Source organism: Syngnathus acus, chromosome 2 (genome assembly GCF_901709675.1).
Source record: "Syngnathus acus chromosome 2, fSynAcu1.2, whole genome shotgun sequence".
NCBI lineage: Eukaryota > Metazoa > Chordata > Actinopteri > Syngnathiformes > Syngnathidae > Syngnathus > Syngnathus acus.
In genome coordinates this window covers 24,707,676-24,731,570 of record NC_051088.1, presented here as the reverse complement: position 1 = coordinate 24,731,570, position 23,895 = coordinate 24,707,676, and the positions used below count along the sequence as shown (strand labels likewise).

The window sequence follows — 23,895 nt, the reverse complement described above, 5'->3', positions numbered from 1 at the left end:
GCTCACATACAAAAAGGCCGACAGCATTGTGTGTCAAAAATCAGGATTCCAGACTTTATTGCTCCACATGTGCATGAAAGCAAACTGAACTTTGAATATTTCAGCTATATATGCGACACAGCTTTTTTTAATGACAGAGCCACCTTCAATTATAATCCAAGCTCAGTGTTTTATCAGGCTGAATAAATAGAAGTAAAAAATAAATAAACTATTAAATACATTTTGGAAAAAAAAAGGAAGGTCTTTGACGAAAGATCATTTTTGGAGAGGAAGCTAAAATGGCTTTGGATAGAAATCATGGAAACTGTACACAATGATCTGTTAAGTGACATCATAATATGTAACACCAAAAGAATCCCTTATCCAAAGCTACATGTATCATCTACAAAAGGATCATTTGAAAAATTCAAGTCAAGAAAAGTGTACATCAGTAACACAATAATTTGCAGTCATCAATTAAAAAACAAAATCAAACAGGCACTTCATTGTCAAAGCATTTCTTCCCCATGTTCTCCACAACAGCACATGAGAATGTGGGTGTAGTTTACAAAAATAGACAAGGCCAAACTATTATTTAGTCGGAAATCATCCTCACCACGACAAGACTCATCCTCTTGACATCTTTTTTTTTGCATTCTGGCAACGCTTACCCGCTCCATCTTCATTACCGGCAGATCAGATAGAGTGCCTTCTCATTTTCACCATTGCTTTTCATTTTGAAAAGCATAACAAGCCATTTCCTGTCACTTTAAAACAAACCAAAACCACAATATTTTCAAAGCAAGTGCTACATTAGAAATTCTTTAATCCCAGTGGTTTGGGTGAATTCCCAAATACAAAGAAAAGTGGATTATTTACAGAGTACCTCATACATAAGCCTCATTTTGCTTACAAGATTATAGCTTAGTTTAGTTTCGGTCATCTCCAGCTACTTTCAGACGTCCTCGCCCGATGAACAGGAAGTGGAAGCTGGGCCCTTCCCTTTCTCCCGCCCCGCCCTCACTGCCACACCTTCTGCGTTTGCTCCATGCATGTGAAGCCATTCCCACGAGTGCTGTTTCTTTCTTTTTTTTTTTTTTTAAACAAGGAATGAGTACTTGAGTCCTTTTGCGTATTTCCTCCATGGCTCGCCGATGTTTGCTGCGAGCGCGAGTACAGGATGTTTGTTTTTGCTCGTGCTGCCCCCTGCGGTATTGCTCCAGCTCAATTTGGGAGTCCAAAGGGGCGCACAGCTTCAGTGCTTGAGTTCAAGTCTCTGTGATGGCGTTCACACTGCAAACACACTCAGCGTGCTGGTCTGGTCCTTCAAGCCCAAAATGCTGTAGGCGATTCTTTTTAAATGGCCAGGCAGCCTCACCCCGATGTTCTTGATGTCCCTGTGATGGAAGCGACATGACATTTTGTGAGCGTTTGCAAGCCCTCGGCCAAGACTTTTCACGCTCCCGTGCCTTGAAGTCATTAAACATCCGCTCGCCCTCCACTCATGCGGAGCGAGGTTAAACGTAACAACATGAAAGGACGACACTTTTCGGCAAAGCCTTCATTAGCGGTTTTAATGATTTAACAATGATTCAATTGGCTGCCGGTGGCCTTGAGAGTGTTTGCAGATGGAGGCGCGCAATCGCACCATTGGCCACGACAAACACTTGAAAGGATTTTGTCATCTGCTTGGCAATCATTGCAAATCACAGCCACTTGAGATGTGAACGGCGTACAGCAGGCAGGAAAGATGCCGCCGCCTCTTGCGGCTTCCTTTGGGCTGCTCGCCCGCTTGGAAAAACCTCTGGCCCTCATTATAGTCCCCAAACAAGCAGATATGATGTGCTTGACTAAGCCTTTTCTCCAAACGTTGGGGCAATTTCATTCAATTCAATTTAAGTGTTCCCATACATGGGAGAAGATAAGACTTAACTCCTCTTACACCTTCAAATTGTGAAGAATCTTCTCTTCCCTTTCAAAGCCTCCCTCCAGATTGAGTTTGCCCTCAACAGCCAAAAGTGACTTTTTGAGGGTTTGCAAAAGCGCCGCTCAGGGCAAAGTGTGTGGGCAGAGGGAGGGATGAAGGGATGAGAGAACGAAAAAATGGCGTGACCTCAAAAAAGAAAAAAAACGCCACGTCTTTCTTCGTCCTTTTTCCATCACAGGCATTTGACAAGTTCTGACTGAGGCTGCCGATGAGAATGACGCCAGCCATTTAGCAGATTCTAGAAACGACTTGGACCAAGTCGGGAACAGATGTCCCGCTGAGAGTGAAAACACACTCTCTCAACAGAACGTATCGAGCAAAAGAACCCCCCCCCCCCCCCCCCCCACGATAATATAAAAGAAATATGTGGCGTCAGCAAACATGAGCGCATGTCCAACTTACTCGTTCTTCATCTGCAGGACTTGATCCATGCTGACGATGCCAGCGCAGCTGAAGTTGTCGCTGTATTGGCTCATTTTGATGGATTCCAGCCACTCGGACACGGTCCTGAAAGGCGAGCCGTCTGGACCGCTGACGCTGGGCAGGCGGATGGATACGCTGCAAGAAGTCAATCTCGTGGTTATTAGAAGAAGAACAACAAAGCAAATGACTTTAATAACATTAGAAAAAGACACAAAACCAGTTGGAGCAGTCAGGGGGAAAAGTGACGATTGAGATGTGACAAAGTTGGCCTTTTGTCTCTTTTCACGGTCATAAAAAGGAAAAAATAAAGACCTGGCTTCTTCCACACAAAAGACAGTTGACTGTGACATGACAACAGAGTTGTCAAACCCTGGCTCGTGGGCCAAATGCGGCCTGCAGTGTAATTATATTTGGCCCGTACTTGGATACAAAAATTGAAAATTGTCTTCACTTTTAAAAAATAGAGATTATTTATTACCATTCATCTTTTTTAGAAAAAAACAGATTTGACTAGTTTCTGATTTCAAAACTAGTTATTTATCAGTTTGTTGTGTAGCCTATATATAATATGAGATGTTCATACATTGATTTGGGTTGACACTCATTATTGCTCTCAGAAGGAAACTATGACTAGAATGCGGCCCGTGAAAAAAATTCTTTGACACCCCTGCGTGGCTGACGCTGAGACACACCTCTGACAAAATCATTTTTGAAAAATGATTCACAGTATGATGTAAAATAATTCATACTGTATGATCCCTGTCCATTTTTCTTAGCTTGCCGCTAGCTCTATCTTCTACTCTTAAAATGGATGGATGAAAAGTAACCTGTCCTGGAACATTTCAGACACACCTCATACATTGTAGCCACAGTTTCCCCTTCCATGTCATGTCATTTGGATGATTCCATTGAAATAATGCTTACCGTGGATCAAAGTCAGCAATGGTCTTGAGGGAGTCTGGACTCCGTAGGAGTTTGTCCAGCAGGCTGACAATGTCCCCGAAACGCGGCCTCTTGGAGCGATCCTGGAGCCAGCACTGCAGCATGAGCTGGTAAACAGCCGAGGGACAGTCCATGGGCGCCGGTAGCCTGAAAGCCTCGTTGATGGCTTTCATCACCTGCGGACAACCCCCGCTGATGACTCCGAGCGATGGCTAGACATAAGGTGCGGCCTAAAAGAAAAAAATCTCACCTCGTGATTACTCATGTCCCAGTAGGGCCTTTCGCCAAACGCCATCACCTCCCACATAACGATACCAAAACTCCACACGTCGCTGGCTGACGTGAACTTCCTGTACGCGATTGCCTCCGGAGCCGTCCAGCGAATGGGGATCTTACCTCCCTGTCAAATAAAAATGCCACTAAACTCTTCCAGACGTGCCTTCAAATCCAAGCCATCCACTGTACTGTACTTCTACTCACACTGGTGGTGTACGTCCCCTCGGGATCGTCTTCCAGCACTCGGGATAAACCAAAGTCTGAGACTTTACACTCCAGGTTGTTATTGACCAGGATGTTGCGAGCCGCCAGGTCGCGGTGGACGTAGCTCATGTCAGAGAGGTACTTCATGCCTGCGGCGATGCCACGTAGCATGCCCACGAGCTGGAAGGAGGAAATCTCACCGTCTCGGTCCTGATGGAAAAATGGAAAAAAAAAACGTTAACGGATGAAGCTAATTTTTTTTATATATATAAGCGGTATAGAAAATGGATGAAGCTAATTAAAATGGCTCGTGGATTATGAAAGTGTAGCATGGAGCTATTTTTGAGTCTTTTGGGCCACCATACATCCATCCCGTTTCCCCCACTATTGGAAATTGAGTGTAAACTCACCCTGAGATATCTATCCAGTGCTCCGTTTTCCATGTATTCCGTCACAATCATGGCGTGTTTAACTGCACACAAACATAAAAGCATGTTCACAAACAAGTGAAAGCATGTTTGCAAAAAGTGCAAAAAGTCAAGCTTACATTTGGTGACCACCCCCTCCAGGCGGATGATGTTCTGGTGGGAGAATTGACCCATGATGGAAGCCTCGCCCAGAAAGTCTTGCCTCTGTTTCTCCGAGTAGCCTGGCTTCAGCGTCTTGATGGCCACGGCCACTTCCTTCCTGCCTGGCACTTTGAGAATACCACGATACACCTCGCCAAACTCTCCTGTCAAACACAATGTATATAGAAGCAAAGTCAGAAAACGGACGTCTGTTAAAAAAGTTGTATTTGTGTAAAATGGATGCAGGGAAAAAAGAAAGGGTGTGTGTGGCTGTTTGGCTCGAGGCTTTCCCGCTGAGGTGTGTTCAAGGCTGAGTGTTGTTAAAGCGGCGGGTGGCCTGTGGTGTGGGAGGATGGGGAGAAAGACAGGGAGGGGGTTCGGCCATGGGAACCGACCGGGGTGGGGGAAAAAAAAAAAGCTCCCACTTGAATAAACATCTCACGCGTGGGAGATGGGGAGGGGCCGATGTATCACAAGAGTCGCCATTACAGGACAGGTAGATTGTTATCTTTACCGAACTAAGCCGCTGTCAGTCGGCAAGTTAACTGGTGGAAAACGTGCTGTGTAAACAGCCCCGCTGGGGATTGCGACATCACTCAGCGTGCTGGCCGACTGTCACTCACCAGCTCCGATGACTTTCTGTTTACTGATGTGGCTGGGGTGGATTTCCGTGGCAAACTTCAGTACGGCTGTGTTGGGGTCCTCGTAGGTGTGCGGGTCCACGTAGGTCTTCAGGGGTTTTAGTTGCTCTAAGGGGTCAGAGAACACCAAGGGTCACGACATGAATGATGTGAGAAGAAAGAGAGATTGTTTTTCTTATTTTCGGGTACCCGAGCTAGAGAAGTATGCGTCTTCCGGTCCTTGTCTGGTGTGAGAATTTCTTTTCCTGAATAAGACACACAAAAGATCACTTTTATTTACCACAAATTGAATGTGAGCTCATTTGAAGATTGTTTTGGACCTCCTGTTAAGTTGATTGACTCAAGGGGTTGTCAAAACAAAAGTGGAAAATAAATAAATAGATAGATAGATAGATAGATAGATAGATAGATAGATAGATAGATAGATAGATAGATAGATAGATAGATAGATAGATAGATAGATAGGTAGGTAGGTAGGTAGGTAGGTAGGTAGGTAGGTAGGTAGGTAGGTAGGTAGGTAGGTAGGTAGGTAGATAGATAGATAGATAGATAGATAGATAGATAGATAGATAGATAGATAGATAGATAGATAGATAGATAGATAGATAGATAGATAGATAGATAGATAGATAGATAGATAGATAGATAGATAGATAGATAGATAGATAGATAGATAGATAGATAGATAGATAGATAGATAGATAGATAGACCCCTAAAATTCTTCAGGAAAACTGGTCAGGATTCCTAATATATTCCGTACAGGTGGGTGGAAATGTTGACAAATTGGCAAATAACCAGAAATCAATTAACTGGCCTGGATCCTGAAGGTTCTAGCATTTTTTCAGAGGGGGGGTCAGTGCCCCCACAGCCCACCTCTAACTCCGCCGGTGCCTACAACACCTAAGAGTAAATAATGAAATACAGAACATGTGCTGGCTTCGTGCTATTCTTTAATTGTTCATATAAAAGGATGGAAGGAAAACCATTGGCTATAAGGGGGGTTAAAATGTGTATTTTGTTTACTGTGCAAGTATAATATAAATTCCACTGTACGTCATCTGTCGTTCTGAAAGCTAAGTGTCTGGAGGGGGGTTGGGTGCATCTTGTGCTTCCTCATACACCAGGCCCGCCCGCCCGCTTTAATATGAATGGCACATAGCAACCTTTGTCACGGCTTTCACAAAGCATCTCTTTGATCAGCGCTAACGATGGGCCGTGTTTGCCGAAGCCATTGATTCAAAGAGGTGACAGAAGGAAGGTTGAGGAAGGTGGACGAGCGCAACCTTCAGAACGCGACGACAACGCTTCAGAGGCCTATCCGTCTTGTCGCCGACAATTTCCTTTCAAAAAGACCCCCGACAATGCCGAGTATAGAACCCATGAACGTGCAACACTTTGGTTTTGTTCCCTCGAGGGTTGGAACAGATTCAAATAGTTGACAAAAAGGAGGAAAGAAAAGAAGAGGTGGCAAGCGATTGAATGCAAAGGCCATTTGGAGGTCCTGTCCAGGAAGAGGAACGCTTACTGACCGTCTGCGGAGGAAGACCACCAGGACCAGGATGAACAAGACAGCCGCGCCTGCGATCGGCACGCCGAAAATAAGCGCCGGGTTGGTCTGAGTCAGCGGTTCTGCAAAAAAAAAAAAGACACATGAATCAAAGTCATGCCGTTGCAAAAGGTGTCAAAGCGACTTGAGTGATGACTACCTGCAGATGAGGTTTCAAACTGTTCCTCCACACTGGAACCTGCGGGACTGCCGTCACTGCCGACGGCCTGCACCCGGAACAGGTAGGCCGTGCCTGGGGCCAGATCGCTGATCTCGACAGAACTCTTCTCCAGGATCAGCACCGTGTAGGTGGTCACATCCAGATTGTCATCCTGAGAGGGAGGATACAGTCATTCAAGTAAGCCCGATTTGCTTTCAACAAAGATATCAACATCAGGCCCCATTTTGCTTCACAAATGTCTGAAAAATAATTCAAAAGTCAATTTATCTGGCAGGTGACACGTGTAGCAGAAAAATTGTTTTTGGAATTCAGACAAATTTGCAACATTTTTATTTATTGGTAAGTGTTGGTATTATTACGTCTCAATTCATTTATATTAATTGACTAATAATTAAAATAATTTCTTGGCTTTTAACTGGAAGGAACTTGTGTTTTTACTCTTCACAAATAATATCAAGTCAAAGATTTTAATTGAATATTGTGTACAGTATCATAGTTGGAGCAGATTTCTTTTTGTTTAAAAAATATATAATAAATTTAGGATGGCACTCCGGTTTTATGTTAGCCCATTTTTCCAAGAATTTTTGGGGATTGCAAAAACATTTTCAACGCATATAATTAACACGTTGACGTTGATATCTTACGCTAATATAGGGCTCCACTTTTCATGTTACAGATGATATAAATGATTCCCAGTTAACATTTACATTCACTCTCATCAACCCCCTAGCGTAGTTTCAAAATTCCTCCGCTCAACTTCCCATGGAAACTTTCTGGACTTTTTCCCTGCTATATAGCAAGCACACTCACAATAAAACTATAGTACATATTCTCTTTATTCACTGAAACGTGTCTCACCTATTTTAAAACCGCGGTGCTTAGTAGTGCAGATTTGAATGCATCAAGAAAAAAAAGAAAATCACCTTTATTCTGCATACCTTTGACTTTGATTCATAGAAATTGCAAACAAGTTGTTCACTTGAAAGGACAAATGTGCTGTTGCAATCGTGTGACTTGAAATGGAAGAAGCAAAGCACCTTCTTGCGATAGGTCAGCTTGTAGCGGAAGGGCCGAGGTTGGAAACGCGGTCGGGGGGACACGTCCCAGAAGATGGACAACTTGGTGGCCGTTCTCTCCACCATTCGAACGGAGGTGATTTTTGGGGGTTCTGAGGAAAAGGGGGGGGGGGGGGGGGGGACTTTTTCAGTTGTTTTTTCCAGTTGCAGAAGAAATGATATGACTACAGAAAGAAAGCATCCCTCCTCACCTGTGTAGTGCAGAGATGTAGTCAGAGCACTGGTGGAAGGCGTTGCCGGACTGGCTAACATGGACACGCCGCTGTGAGCCTCCACGATGAAGGTATAGTTGAGGTGAGCGTCCAGCTCGCTCACTGACACCTTGGTGTCGGTTAGGCCGGAGCTGGATGGGTCGTAGTGGATCTTGTCTCCGCACGGCTGACAGGTGGCGCCCTCGCAGCGTTGGCATTCCACGCTGTACGTCAAATCTGTTCGACCTCCGCTGTCATCTGGCGGGCTCCAGGAAAGCAGGAGTTTTCCAGCGGATAGTTGCGTGGTGGTGGCCATGAGGTCTTTGGGAGCAGAGGGGAGGCCTGAGCATGGGAAGGAAGAATAAGGAAGAGATTCAAATACTGAATATGGGTTGGCAAATTTAGGGCCCGGGGGCCTTTTACTGCCGGCAGCGTCTACTAAAGTTAGCTATTTACTTGGCTTACTTAATGCTAACAAGTAATCCAAAACGCTATGAAGGTCTAATGAATTAGCCTTGGTGTCACTTTATTATAAAAACAGTACTCATATAGGCATATATTCTTTATCCTCTGCAAAGACACATCTAATATTTTGCTGCAGCTAGTGACAATCCGATGGCACCACGAGTTGAATCACTGATGCAGATCAAAATGTCACAACTTAACATCTGCCCAGGACACCCACTTGAGATTGGATCTCAATTGGATCTCATTTCTCGATTATGAGTTTGTCAAAATAGAAAATGAGCCCTGAAACTGATGTCGCACAACAAAATGGCCGACTTATTGTGTCCCTTGTTTTTCTTTGTGACCCTTGGAGGAAAAACTTTTTGAAACCAAAAACTATTCTAAAATAAAATTATAATAATAAAAAAAAAAAAAGTAAACTCTTTTTGGAAAAAGATTTTGAAATTTTGTATAAGCCTCCATTTTTTTATTTTCGCAAGACTGAGCCAAACAAAACTTTAGCGAGCCGTAATTCCTGTCCCAATACTTATGTCCATATGAGGTCACACTTGTTAAAAAGGAGATCAGGGCGTGTCATCACCTGAACAGGGTCCGGTTGGGGGGTCACTGGGGGCCCGAAAGAAGCCGTCCACGCAGGAACAAAATAAAGCCCCGGAGCCCGACCCTTGGGTGTTAGCAGGACACGGCTGACACGTCTCACCGGAAGCTTCCGCTTTGAAGAAGCCGGGCTGACATTCTGCAAAGAAGAAAAAGACATTTGCAAGTGTGACTTGAGGCAAACATTACGTGTGACGTACACAAGCCGGTCCGGCTGCCTTGAACATTTCACCAGCGTGAACTTTTTACCTCTTGTGTGTGAGACACCAAGCTTCAGTGAACGTTTCATTAGTCAAAGGTCAAAGGTGACAGAGATATGAGAAGGAAAACAGGGGCTGCGCAGTGTGGATTCAAGTCATTACATCTCGCCATGGCTGCAAGACTGCCACCGATACGTCTTGTAACACGGCAAACGGTTGCCTCGCTTGTAACAAAGGCAACCGGTCGTCCCACATTCCACGGCGGCAAGATGAGTGCCGTGCGAGGCTACAAGTTCCAGTCATGCATCATCCCGTGTGAAACTTTCAAATCAATTCCATCTGACGAGGACATCTGTGCTATATGAAACACTGAGCCTGTGTATCGGGGATTGTCAACCGGTGGTCCGCGGCCCCTTAGTGGGCCGTGGCGGTATTGCAAGTGGTCTGCAAAATTGGAAATGGAAAACAATTGTAACATTTTTCAAAATAAAATGGATTTATTATTTCAACTTGGTTTATTTTCCAGCTAATTCTGATTTTCCCATCCAAATGATGTCAAATGTAGCTGAGATTGCCAAAATAGACAGATGCAAATCAATGGCCTGTATAGGTCTATCCTACTTTGGTGCAAAATAAAATAATAATCCGTCAAAGCATTGGTCCCCGAGTTGCTTCTTGGTTAGAATAGTACTAGTCCCTTGGACAAAACCAGTTGAAAGCCAAAAGTACTGCTGGGTTGAAACTTGAATCGACCCAGGAAGTCAAATTGACCCAACTTTGGGTTGCTTTGAGCAAACCAACCCAGGAAATTGAGTCGGTCCCAAATTGGGTTGTTTTGAAACCAGCGTTTTTAGGGGTGTCATGAAAACAAAAACTTGGTAGAGAACATATTGTGACTAAACTAATGATGATGGTGAAATGACTATTGACTTGTTTGTTTGTTTGTTTAATGATTGAGAAATATTTGATGAATGAAGGGCACTCAACATTCTGGCACATTCTTCATGCTTTTGAAAGCGTATGGCCCAGATAAGGTGACACTTGTTCTCACACATTTGGCTTTAGTGGACGGAACTGCAGGTAGCCTGCCTGCCCCCGCTGTGCGTCGGCCTGATGAAATATGAACTTAATACGGCGTGAAATGTCCCAGAGAGCCATCCATAAAAAGTGAAAACGATGGGGCCCTCTTTTGGCCGCCGACATTCCGCCCGCCGGCGGCGGCAGCGATTGCGGCCGCTGCTCGAGTCTTCACACCATGGCACGTTCACACGAGCCAGCCAACATACGTTGCCCCCTTGTCCCACTCGTGAGACACGTGGCAGAAAACTGCAAATGAACGTGAGGACCGTCCAAAAACTGATGAGACCACAAGCTGACTTAAGCCATTGAAATGGACTCATGGCGTGTCTTCCAAACAGCCAGTTTACAGAAGACTTTTGACTCGCCTATCTGCTGCCGTCGCCAGACCATAACACCAGCAGCAGACGAGCAAGTCGAAAGTCCTCTGTATAAAACACGAGATGACGAGAGAAATGTGCAGGACGCCGACTGAACTACAATCAGAGGAGAGGTGAGGTGTCTTTTCAAATGTTTTTTTTACAGTGGTGCAAAAAAAAGTTGGGAACAGCTGTTAACTGTTCTTAAAAAAAAAAAAATCATAAAACCTCATTGACTAATCGACATACTGCTTTTCAGTTGCACACCAAAAAATATATCCGTATTTATAGAAAACCAAATAAAGCCACCGATTGGCTGAATTGAATCTTTTTTTTCCTCCCCAAATTGGAGCTATTGTGAGTTGAAAATCACATTCCACTACAAGGCTCAAAATTAGCGGTTTTGCATTGCAATTTGCGAGTGAAAATGAGCATTTTGTGTCTTCGAGAGTTATTATAGTTTACTTTCATTGCATGTCCATTTTTATCTGTTTTCATCTACACATTTCTAAATTTAAATTTCACTGGTGAACTTCTGTTTGTATGACTGGCCATACCGCATAAAGTGAGTATAAAATGAACAACAAAACAAACATTTTGCACCTTAGACAGAAATTTCAAAAATAAAGTTCATGACTGCGAGTAAAATCTATTATGAGTCAAAATATAGCTTACCAAAACACACATTTCTTTTATAACATTTCCAGTACGATACTGAATGCTAAAATATTGGATAGCTATAGCATTACATAAAAACTCCTTTATGTTGTCATTTTTATTGTTTAATAAAACCTATGTGCCTGGTGTAAAAAAAAAAAAACCTCAATTACTAAATTGCTCCTCAAATCAAAAAAACGATTCAAGCCTCAATTGTATCTAGAAGGCAGAAAAGAGAGCAGCCACTCTGCATCATATCAATAAGATTGACTCCTTGACGTAGAACAGACGAGCTCCTGCCAAGAGGTGTAGTAGTACATTAACTCAAAGGGCGGACACAGGAACAAAAAAAAAGACTAGTTTGCGTGAAAAGAATGCGCCGGCGTGTCACTCAAGCCTCCCGATAAGACAGAAGCGCCTCTCTGCCTCGGCCAGCTGCTTCTCTACTTATTAACCGGGCCAAAAGAGGTGCCCTGGCAGAAGCTGAGGCTCCCGCTGAGGATTGACAGAAAGGAAGAAAGAAAGACACAGGGCAGACCTGACTCGCTCGGTCGGTCGGGCTTTTGAGAAGGCAAAGCAGCTGCTGCCCCGCAAGTCGCATTCATAGCTCTACCTCTCCACACTCGTAATCCCCCAAATTCCTTCCTCCCCTCTCCCCAGCTAAGCCATTAACGTTGCTATTCACCGGCAAGCAGCAGGCCAGGAGAATGCCACGCCATTCAAGTGCTAAGAGAGGAGGGAAAAAGCCTTGCGGATGGATGGATGGATGGATGGGAGTTGCCCAAATGCCACATGGCAAGTGAAAAAAAGAAAGGAAAACCGACAGGCTGGCTTTTCTGTCTGCAATGCATCTCGCCGGCCGCGCGACCTTCCAGTCACATGGAGATGAATTCCAGTGAACACTGCGCAACAGGAGGTCCCAACCATAACAAGCCGCACGGCTACACTTTCAGTTCCTTTCGCTGTTGACGAGGAGGAATTCAATGTTGTCGAGAAATAAACTACAGAAATGAAACCAAGCACTGCGTTTTGCAAACACAAAAACAAAATGTTTTTTTCTTCAGCTGACAAGAAATGTCGGCTGAAGCTGATATCAAAGATTCAGATTTGTCACAATTTGTACGTAGACGACCTTTGATAGTAATCACGTTCAAAAAAAGCCCAATACATTTTACAGATGAACTTAAGTGCTTCAGTGCTTTTCTTTTCCTCACAACTTTGTTCTCGAAAAAGTAGCTGAATGGCAAAATTGAGATGATGCATCCATGAATGAACTAATTTTGTCTTTTTGTGACTCGCCCTTGCAATCGCTCTCTGTCTCAACTTGCTGACAATACTTTGACATTCTACCTCTGGTAAAATGTTTTTTTTAAGCCTCCTAACAACGAGGTATTGTTGATCTATTGTTAGCGGAGTTTGATTTTGTACCGGTTCACACTGGATCCTTTTCACTGCTGAGCTTTTAAACACGCAAGGTGTGACTGACTGCAAGGTGTGGTGAAGCTAAACAATATAATGTTCAGTCAAGGTAAATATGGCTAGAACGGAGACTGAACGTTCCGAAATGGAAGCCGCAGAGCTGCTAGGACATGATGACAGAGTAGAATGAGAAGCTGTATCAATCTGGAAGGTTTTTTTTTTTTACTTCCCCCCCCAAAAAAATCTGCCAGACCAAATAAACATTTTATGCAAGTGTTGCCGGACTAAAGTAGCAACATGAGCAATTTGCTCCACCACCTTAGCCACAAGCTTGTCTTGGAATATCAAGAATGTATGAGGCAAGCAAAAGAAATGCCGAGACATATGTCTCTTCAACACGCGTTTGCTAGCTTCTCAGCGACGCTAATCAAAACACTTGCTAGCTTCTCAGCTACGCTAATCAAAACACTCCAGCAATCAGTTTTTAACAGCAGTGTTTGTGGTCTTAAATACGTGTTCTTACTAACTATTTTGTCTATCCAAGCCCTTTTTGAGCAGGAGATGACCACTGAGTTGTTTACCAAGAGGATAGTTGGACACGAGTTGCTTCCCGAGTCGGCGTAGAAGGCGGATTGTTTCGGGGACATGACAGGAAGCAGGAAGCGTGAGTTTGACGTAGCGCTTCCTTCCTTCCTTCCTTCCTTCCTCAAGGATTCAATGAAAGTAAGAAAACACCGTAAGCGTGACCAAGAAGCGGCAGCCTTGAGTCTAGCTTAGCGTTGACCTGGCGACAACACAAAATGAAAGACTCCAGATATGACCATGAACAAAAGCCTTTTTAAAAGAGTCCAAACATGTGATGAACTTAAGGCACCCATTTTCCCCGCTTAGCGCTCCAAACTTGAAGTGCTGTTTGTCATTTGAGAGGCCTCCGCCAACTTCCAGCCGCTCTGTTTGTTTATTGAAGCTGAGTGCAAGGGGCCTGTTACATTCTAGGAGCCCCCCCCCCCCCGCCCTCTAGTCCAGGAGCTGGAGCCACGACGTGCCCCTCCCGGTCGGTGCGTCTGCACAAGTTAAGATGGATGAGATGGTGACAGTGATGAATGCGTGCTCGGATAGATGGATGAATGGCTAACATGGAGACTTGACAGGGGGAATTGGCCCCGAGACCTGAGGCCTAAGTGGTAGGGGTTGGGGGGGGGGAGTTTGGCAGTAAGGTCACGTGTGCCTGAGGGCAGCAGTGAGTTAAAGTGTGCGTGGCTTCCCGAAACTCACCGGCCAAGTCAAACAAAATCATGTTAGCAGCGAGGAGGGAAGGAACGGGTAGAAGTATAGCCAAGGAACACAAAAACAGATTGAATGAATGAGAACAAATAAATGTGTAAATCATTATCCGTGACTTTTCCGTTTTTCAGCTACTTGACTATGACGGCAAGATGTCATGTCATTCGGCTTCGATGCAGGGTGACAACACGTCATTAGCATTTTGAACAATGGGGGGCTCTGTTGGGGGAGGTTGCGTGAGGTAAAAGGTAGGTAGGTAGAGGACGGCGGAAGCGTGTGCATGAAAGGGGGATTAGCAGCTGTGAGGGCATTACATCTGTTTCACAATTGCACTCGGGCTTTCATGTGGCTGTTAACAAATACAATCCATTCTTTTCTCCTCTCGGACCACCGGCAACAGGGGATGGATGGGATCCACCCAGTGAAAAGATGTCAAGTCGCCTTTGAAGCGGACTAAACAATAGGATGACTGACTTGATGCGGCCGAAAGCTTGACTTTTGAACTTTTTGACGAAAATGGTCCAAAAAGAAATTGTCATTGTGAAGCTAATAAGCATGGTCAAGCTATTGCAGCTTGTCTGGGGTAAATCAAACCAGAAAATAGGGGTGAAAACAGAGTAAGACGAGAAGCCTTCGTTAAGGCTCTTCTGGGAGTTTTTAAGGGTACCAAGACTTGGAAAAGGAAGTATCTGCAAAAGTTGCAGGGTATATATTAATATATTGCTGTCGAAAGATGAATAAAAAGTCCACCAAGCATTGGCTCAAATTGCAAAGACTTGTGAGTTAGGGATCATAGCGCCACCTACAGTTGTGGAGGCTGACTGCTTGGATTGTATACCGGGACAACACAGTCCACGCCTTCGTCAAAATAACTAATAACGACCAAGAGTAAGGCTGGAAAAACTCGACAGTACTCCTATTGAATATTATCAATGGTTACTTTTCCATTTTTCATAACAAAGTGGCTTTTCAATGTTGTTTGTCGAAGCAGACAAGTTTGTTGGCAATCACACGTTATAACTTGTACATGGAATGCAGCGACGGCGTCGGTGTTGAAGAAAGCAACTTTGGTATTAGATTTAAATGACTAGGAGTGGGATTTCTTTCGTCTTGCTTATTTGGAAAAGTCAACAAGCAGAATAGCCAGGTGGCAAACACAGCACCTTTTTCCCCCCGATGCTCTCGACTTCCTGGTGAAATGCACCAATAAAAAAATCTATGAAAGTGGCTGAGTGTGGCCGGGCCACAATAGAAAGCTCTGAGCCAAACGGGTCGGGGAGTCAACCAGGGATTAGGTGGCCTCCGGTTTCCGCTCATCCTGTTGGCAGGGACGGACGGACGAACGGGTGGCTGGCTGTTGTCAGATGAGATGGATGACACACTGGGAAGGAAAGTGCTGAGCTCACCTCGCACAACAGAAGAACACAATGCGCTTCACATTGTAGTGACGCCCCCCCCCCCCCCCCCCCCCCCCAACCAGGCTACACCACCACAAACACACATACCATTCCCAAGTTCCCTTCTACCAGAAAAACACAGCCAATAACAATTTGTACTGGTTAAACCACATCTATACATCAACTTTGTTCTATAGAAAAAACAGGCAAACCCAACGAAGCTCGTGAAACCTCAGCTCACACATCAGAGGAATTTGGGGTTTTTGTGTGTCATTTTATATATGTTTACACCAATTTTCTTTTGGCTGGACTGCTTGCAGTTAAGGATGGTTGATTTTTGTTTTTGTTTTGGTCCAATCAAATTTCAGCCTCTCCGTGTTGCCATGTCAGTCTAATCTGCCCAGAGCCTTCACAATCAGTAGAACTGGCTGATGTAATTTAAACTAAATTAGCAATTGTGCTGTTTTTTTTTTTTTTTTTAATGATTCAGGTTTTGTCTTCACTTGTAATACATATCATGTCGTGATTATTATTATTTTTTTAACATATGAAATTAGATCTGATGAAAAATGTTATGATGTGAATATTTTTAAGTGGGCTGCGTGCTCCTTTGGCAAAGGTATTTAATAAAAGAATTTAATTGCAAATCTTAGTGCCATATTTGGAAAAAGAACTAATCAAGCAATTGTTTATACTGAGGAATACGAGATAAGATCAGCAACAAACACCAAAGAGCCGATATATTGTCAGCCAATCACAAACTATGTGTCAAGCACCTACTCGCTCACTCCTCGCTGGAACATTTTTTACTTAATCCGTAACTGTGGAACAAATCGAGTCAAGTGCTTGTAACAAAATCTGGACAAATCGGAACACATGGCAACTCTGGTTGATAAAGCGTTCATGACGGTTTAACCCAGGAACAGAGAGACAATTTCCCATGGGGGAAAAATTGTTTTTTCAAATTGAGCTCATCGGTCCTCTGTTGTGGGTTCATAGCATATCATCAAATACATTTTTTCCGGTCTTAGTCATGCAGGTGCACCTTGCTCTGTCACGCTAGAGCTCCAAATGATTACACAACTAAACTAGGAAGCAACAAAAAAAGCACCAGTTTACAGCATTTCCTGTTGGCTTGTGTACAGCTTTGTTTCACTTCTCTTGTCGAAACATGACATGAATTGAAAGCGCCCATTATCATCCACCCATTATTTAAGGAACTCCCTCGCCCGTCGGCCAGATTACACTTTGGCACCAAATCTGAAGAAACTGTGCTTACATATCCCAAAAAAAAAAAAAAAAAAAAGCACCTCCATCTAAATGACCAGCGCCATGACAGAAATCTCAATTTTTTGACATGTGACATCCACCACAGGTCAACTAAATCCAATTGGCCATGTTCACGCCTGAGCAGATAAAGTGAAATGGTGCAAGACTTTGGTCTTATACCATTAAGGGGATTACAAATACACAGTTGGGACAAAGCAGGGGAAAAAATGGCCGTGAATCACCACACCTGCTTTTATCAGGATGTTTCAAAACACACTAAATTCCACAGTTAGCACAGGACAAACAAAAAAAGCGTCTCACTCGAACATAATGGCACTTAGTATTCAAACTATTTAAATGGTCAATTAACTTTATTAACTGTCACAAAAGTCTCAAATGAAACTGAAGTACATGAAAACGCATCACAGTTGTGAGGCGGCACGCAGCGACAAAGCTCGCCAACGGCTAGCACAAGAAGCTAACAAAGCGATAGCCATTCATACATTCATTCAGTGCTCCTTCCTGCCTAACAATTGGACTCAAACACGACTCAGACAAGATTAGAAGTAAACCTCTTTGGTCTTAAAAGTTGCTCAATACTGGCTTCCTTTAAGCTAACAGCCGTGGGAGAAAAACATGAAGTAGCAGCGAACCAAATTCAGACTTAATAGAAGCAACACAAGTGTTCAGTCGTGACTTTATGAAACGCAAATATTTTGGATCAAACTATTTGGACAAAATGTAAAATATAAATCAGATTTCTTCTACAATTGCAAGATTACAGTATTTTTCAAGGATGGAAACTGGAATCAGTCACGTCGCATCATTTTTATGCTTCACTGTGCGAGCCGGAATTTGTGAGTTTCTCAAGTGAGTAGAAAGAAGTGAGCTTCAGACACACCGCAACTCATTTTGTATAAACGTCTGCTTGTGACAAAACAATATGATTATTTTTCGACTCGAATACGATACCTTTCCATTAAATTACCCTCAATCCCAGTTAATTCACATAATTGCGATGGAAAGTGTCCAACTGAGAACATTTCCTAATTTCCGGGGATTTGGCATTAAATATCTACCCCTCCATAACCCCAATTTCAGAAGTCCGCTAAATGTTCCCATCAGGTCTGCACAAGTGATGTTCAAACACCGCTGGTGTCATATTCAGGACTCCTGCACCCCGGCCCCAAAATAACCAGCAAACTTTGTTTGGCAGCTTGTTAGCCTTAGGCGCCAGCGCATGTCTTTGCGTTAAACACTTCGAAATAAGGATGGGAATATTCCAGAGATGACTCTGGGGGCACACAAAACCAGTAGTTACTCAAACACACCCAAGTCAATTACTAGCTATTCACATCATTCACCACACAAGTCAAACTTTGTCGTTGCCTCATCCGAGGATGAGCGTGGAGACTTGAGACTGAGTGGAAAATTAGGAGATGCAGAAAATAGTTTACAGGAACTTTCTGGTGAGAGCAATAATCACTTTACTGGAAGGCTCCGACTCATCCGGGATGCTAATTCTGCGCTGGGCGGTCCAAATAGTTCTCATCGTGTGTTCCAGAATAACAACCTTGACCGGGGATTAAGTGTGATGAGGCTGATGAGCCGAGGACCCGGAGGGCTAAACGCAATCCCAAAGTCCAGCAGCCAAGGCCGTCCATGTGCCAGCTCACAAATGATAAGAGCTTTTATTGTAGCAGGAAGGATTATGGGTAAGGAAAGTCATGATAGGAAATGAAGAAAGAGTGTTGGCCAACCAAATGAGTGCACAGCGGTGCCTTAAGATGCAAAGTTTGTCGCTAGGCGGAATCATTTGACATCTTTTAATTGACTTTGAAATACATGTTTGAGAAAAAAACTACTCTTTATTTATTGTGACGATAAGATCGGGCTGCCGAGTTTAAAAGCTAAACATTTGTGAGGGGTGTTAATAAACATTTAGTCAACGTCTGATTTATCTACATTGTGGCGGTCACGGATTGTAAGAGCCAAAATAAGCCGCGTGTTTTCATTCCAAACAATTTTGCCGACAGACGTAAATGACAGTTCATAAAAAGCGATAAATTCCTCGGCAGTCGATCGGTGGACTTTATCATCCCACCAAGAAAGATTTCCTATCGAGCAAATGCGCGCTTGAGCCATCTTCAAACGTTTGAAGAGCTGATGGAGAGCACAAGCAGACATTTCCACGCTCATCTCCAACTTCCTGTGTGCGTCTCGGAGCTCCCATTTGACTTCATCTTGGATCTGCGGCATTGACTCATTTTTATGGGAGGTCTTGACCCAACATCGACACCCCCCCCCCCACACACCATTAGCACCGCCACCGAGCGCTGCCTGGGAAGGAGTACTGCTCTCCGGCAAACGGATGAGGAATGCACTGGGGAGGTGAGTGGGAAACACAGCGCCTCATTGTTCTCCTACCTTTACATTCCAGTCCGTTTTAAAATCACAGCCCTCCTCTAAGTACAACCTCTTGCTCACTTTGGTCAAGTTCTGCTCTCATTCCTACACGCCGCCACTGCCTCATCATCCCACCTGGCAGCTAAAAATGATACAGTGGTAGTAAACTTGAGCATTTTTATGCCAAACCAAGTGTGAATCTATTAGAGGGATGCAGGATTTACGAGGCGAGGTTTTCGAGAAAAGGAATCATTTGGACTAATGAGAGTCATGAGGTGTTTAGGCCTGTCGGTGCATGCAGTTGCGCAACACACCTGAAAGCAGCGGCCCACGCCAGGGATGGAAATTAATAGGCTTTCACGCTGCACACTTGGAAATGAGAAAGTTTCGTTTTTGCAGTCCAAACTGGCAGTTGCGGTTGTTAGGATTTATAACATAGTTGTGAACACCGATTCGGAAACCAGAGAACGTTCCACATTGAAAGAAACTGAAATGTCATTAATCCGTTCCGGTCACTACAAAGAACACTAATGTAAATAAACTGGTGTATGGTAAACCATTCCTGGTCTCCTATTTTTTCATGTGAAGGTGGGAATGTAATTCCACTTTTGATCACTAGATGGCGACCCACGATCGAAGTATTTGACGATAGGCCTAATTTTTGCTGAAGAGATTAGAAAGGTTATTGAATGTCTCAAGCATCCTGCTTTTTAGGCCTACACAAAGCAATAGTAGATTCATTTAAAACCGTACAGCTTTGGGCATTGTTATTGATCTTATTGCACTGATCAGTGCATCGTGACGTTTGTTTGGTTCAACATTTTTGTCTTATTTTTCTTGCTCTCCCTCAAAATAAATATTTTTGGAACGCGTTTATACTACTTTAAAGTGCATTTGAAGATCCTAAAATAGACTTCTGTCATCCAAGAACTTGCACTTGGAGGTAAGTTTGTAGAGGGCAGAAGGCACGCACATCCTCATTGTCAGGTTGTGCTGCCAGGTCAAGGATGATGTCGGAACACGTCGCATTCCTTCCATTGCGGAGGAGCCGGCCGGCTTAGCCGAGGGGGGAATTCCACCGAGCGACGCTAATAACGCCCATGACAAACAGACGCGGCAAATGACGCTTTCGCAACCCAAAGAAACAGTCAAGCCAAATGGTCAGCGCAAAGAGACGGACAGCATCCGGAGACGAGCGCTCACCTTGACACAGGTCTTGGATTTTCTCATGGCCGGCTTTGCACTGGCACTGTCCGACGGGCACCACCCATTCTCCATCCACGGTGCAGTAGACCCGAGGCAGCTCCTCGCTGACGGCGTTATCCACGCATATCCCGTTCACCTCCCTCAGGGCCTGGTTCTCGCCGCCGGCCACCGTTTCGGGGAAGGAGGCCAGGCTCATCACTGTGGCGGGGCACGTTTTGTAGTAGACCCTGACCGACAGAAGAGCCACGCAGGCGCCGATGTCTTGAAAGGCCAAGTAGAAGCCTTTCCGAGAGAGGTTCTCCACCACCCGCGTTTCCGTGTTGATGTGCATCTCGTTCTTGCTGGTGATCTCGTCCGGAGCGATGGTGGCCACTTTCTTGAACTGACCCTTGCGGAAGGTGGTGCCCACGTCCACGTCCGACTCGGAAGTGAAGAGGTTGAAGGTTTCCTTGCAGGTCATGGAGGCGCCGTCGAAGGAGTTGCAGTCGCGTACGATGAACTGGAGCTCCACCAAGACCCGCGAGGCAGACGCTCGCCGTTGGATGAAGGTGGTGCGCAGCCAGTTGTCTTGCTCGCGTTCGCCGACGTTGCAAACAGAGTACGCGTACAACTGAGAGCCGTTCAGGGTCTTCTGAGCCACCTCCCACTGGAAGACAACGCAGAGAGTTTAGAAGTCGAATAGGTCGACTGTACAGTCCTGAACATTTTTTTAATTGACTAGATTGGTCCATCTTTTCATCAAATTGGTGATCTTTTTAAAAGCGATTCATGATCAGCTCCAAAAATCCTGATCGTAAAGCCTAATCCACACATTACTAATCCGGACTCAATTTCTCAAAATGGCGACTATGCAATGTTGCTGTTAATCTTGATTCTTTGGATATTGTGACAAAATCATGTCACAGACATGTTAAGACACCTGGGAATGGTTTTAAATTGCGGGGGAAAAAAATTCACAATACGTCCCCTTTACGCAGCTGCCAGGCCGTGTTTCCATAGCAGAGGTCATTTTTGTTCCACCTCTGATGTCACGTCAGCGCCTCAATGACAATTACACCCGTTTCCATTACAAACACTAATTTTGAGGTGTGGATCGGATTCCTACTTTAGTATGACTTACAATGGTTCAATCACGACAGACTAAACCTGGATTTCATTTCCTTCACAGCAGTAATTAACGTCACGGCAACACGCAAAAGTGAATAGTGTTCATTCATTTTGCTCGAACGCGAATCCTCTGCCGAAGCAAAGCAGCGTGAGAAAGCTCAGCGAGATCCCACAATATTTCCAGTCACTTTTCCGACGCCGCTTACACTGTACACTAAAAGTTGCCACAAATATTTCTGGAAAAGCCGCAACATGTTTGAACACAGTCTTGGCTCGAGGAACAACTAGCCCCACGGGGCTTTTTAAAGGCAAGCTAGGTATGCAATTTGTGTACACAAAGTTGCTGCGTAAAATGTGTGTGAGCACTCCGGCCGGGTATACAAAGTGGAATAAAAACAGCATTTAAAGAAGGACCACACATTTTGGACCGCTCAATTAGTGTGAAAAAGGACAAAGACGCCTCTTCTACTGTATAATACGCATGACAATATGCGGAACAACAAAGACGATTTTCATTTTCCGTGACACACGTTTGAAGCGGTGTCTGTGAGCATTACCCAAAAAAAAAAAAAGAAAAAGAGGCCGGCCTGAAAAAGTTAATTGCTTGCTAACATACAATTGCGCAGGCCGAGCCTCCAAACCGCAAGAAGCCACAAGTATTCCCAGTTCAGGAGGAGCTGCTATTCTGTCTGCCTCCGCTTTGGCAGAGCCCAGACATGCTCGGCGGGTGACTTCAATCCCTTTCCCTCTCGTGAGCCCAGCCGACAAGTGGCACATTTGACACAAAAGGCCCAGACCTTTGGCCAGCTCGCCGCACGAGTCAAATGGTCAAATATTTCACACAAGCCAGGCTTGGCCCTTCCTGTGCAAAGTCTCCGTGCGGGCAAATTCCAAGTGTGTAAAACGTGTGTGTGCGAAAGCGATACTCACCCCGGGCTTGTCTCCCTGCTCGAAAGGCCAAGTCAACCAGCCCAGCTCACCTCCTGTGGCCTTCATGTCCAAAAGCACCTCTGTGGATGGAGGGAGACACCCACGCAATGTCATCATGTGTTGTAAAGTTGGATAAGTGTCGGTCTTTTTTTTTATTGCGGGTCACATCGCAGTTACGATTTCCCTCAGAAGGCCTTTAAAATTGTGAAGATCATAAAGTATGGTCACAAATGGGCCTCTTATCATGTTATCGTGAATATAAAAAGACATTTCAAATCAGTGGTTAGAGAAAATAATGCAGGTATTTAGCGATGAATACTATTGTTCAATTGAAGGGAAAATGTAATAGGTGGAAAAGAGAAAGAAAATTGGCTGTTTGGGAGCAGAATTTATGTCAAAATTCAATTTAAATACATTTCTTTTTTGTCACCCTGGAACTCGTACAAAATCTAAAACCTATAATCGTCAATTACAAAATAAAATGAATGTTGAGATGAATTATTATCAGAGACGATTCAAGTGTTTGAGGTCGTTTTCAGTGTTAAACGCTGACACTTTCTTGTACGTACTCCGCGTGTTCGAGTCTGGGGAAACTTTGAAGAAGGACGTGACAACTCACCTTCTTTGCTTTGCAGGGTGACGAGGATGCCATTAATGAGCACGTAGGTGAATATTAACAACGGTCGGACTCCTGTGATAAATTCCATTTGCTCCACTTGCTCGCTCGCTCGCTCGCTCGCTCGCTCCTTTTGCGCTCCTGAGCTGCGACTGACTGACTGACCGACTGTGGAGCGCCGCTCTGCATACACACACACTCACTCACGTGCACGCGCACACACTCATTCACAAAGCAGGAACGCCTGCATGCTGGAATGTGCGCGTGGGTGCGTGGGAGGAGGAGGGGGAGGAGGAAGGAGGAAAACTCCTCCTGAGAAACCTTTGCTGCTGCTGCATTCAAGTACCGTCGGGAATTTCAAGTCACTACCGTCAAAAGAAAGTGGCACAGAAGCAGAGGTGGTCAAACGTTTTGTGATTGATATTTCAAACCACAGGTGACCCAGATCATTTGTAGATGAAGTTAAAAAAAAGTTCAAATAGTTGAAAAAATACTCTTTTCAATAAAAAAAAAAGTTATTACCGTTTTTCCATGTATAATGCGCCCCCATGTATAATACGCACCCTAAAAATGGCATGTTGATGCTGGAAAAAAGCCTGTACCCATGTATAATACGCACCCAAATTTTGACTCCTACTTAAGTCCGTAAACGTAAAATTATTTCAGAAAAAAGATCATCTTTGGGAACAACCGGATGTTATTCTGCCGGTCAGTATCACTGCGCATGCGCTAGCAAACTCGATAGCGAAGAAATGTTTCGGATTTGTGTAGGGTACATTGTGACAGCAAACGAGCAGGTGATCGAGCAAGCGTCTGATACGAGAGCATTGTGTTCGTATGGAGCGTGTTTGAAGTGAACAGCAGAGAAGAAAGCGCATCTGTAATGG

At 44.4% G+C, this 23,895-nt stretch overlaps 1 protein-coding gene across 1 annotated transcript; it reads right to left on the bottom strand.

Moving 5' to 3' along the window:
• Positions 1-622: 622 nt before the first annotated feature.
• On the bottom strand, positions 623-23,188 carry epha2b (eph receptor A2 b). Its single transcript, XM_037275253.1, has 16 exons — positions 23,012-23,188; positions 22,393-22,472; positions 20,353-21,001; positions 9,065-9,220; positions 8,017-8,358; positions 7,787-7,917; positions 6,729-6,900; positions 6,552-6,651; positions 5,211-5,266; positions 5,004-5,129; positions 4,222-4,544; positions 3,812-4,021; positions 3,582-3,731; positions 3,314-3,507; positions 2,369-2,524; positions 623-1,376 (listed from the first exon to the last, which is right to left on the bottom strand). Exons 1-16 carry the CDS (start codon positions 23,097-23,099, stop codon positions 1,268-1,270), a joined length of 3,042 nt encoding a protein of 1,013 aa, XP_037131148.1. The 5' UTR covers positions 23,100-23,188; the 3' UTR covers positions 623-1,267.
• Between the last annotated feature and the right edge of the window lie 707 nt (positions 23,189-23,895).

Bases quoted from the DNA above. Each gene is read 5' to 3' on its own strand.
- epha2b (XM_037275253.1), bottom strand. From the start codon at position 23,099: ATGGAATTTATCACAGGAGTCCGACCGTTGTTAATATTCACCTACGTG. The intron at 6,901-7,786 runs GTGCTTTGCTTC...CCTCCCTCTCAG, and splicing joins AGCTGACCTATCGCAAGAAG to GATGACAATCTGGATGTGAC. The intron at 4,022-4,221 runs GTGAGTTTACAC...TTTTTCCATCAG, and splicing joins CACTGGATAGATATCTCAGG to GACCGAGACGGTGAGATTTC.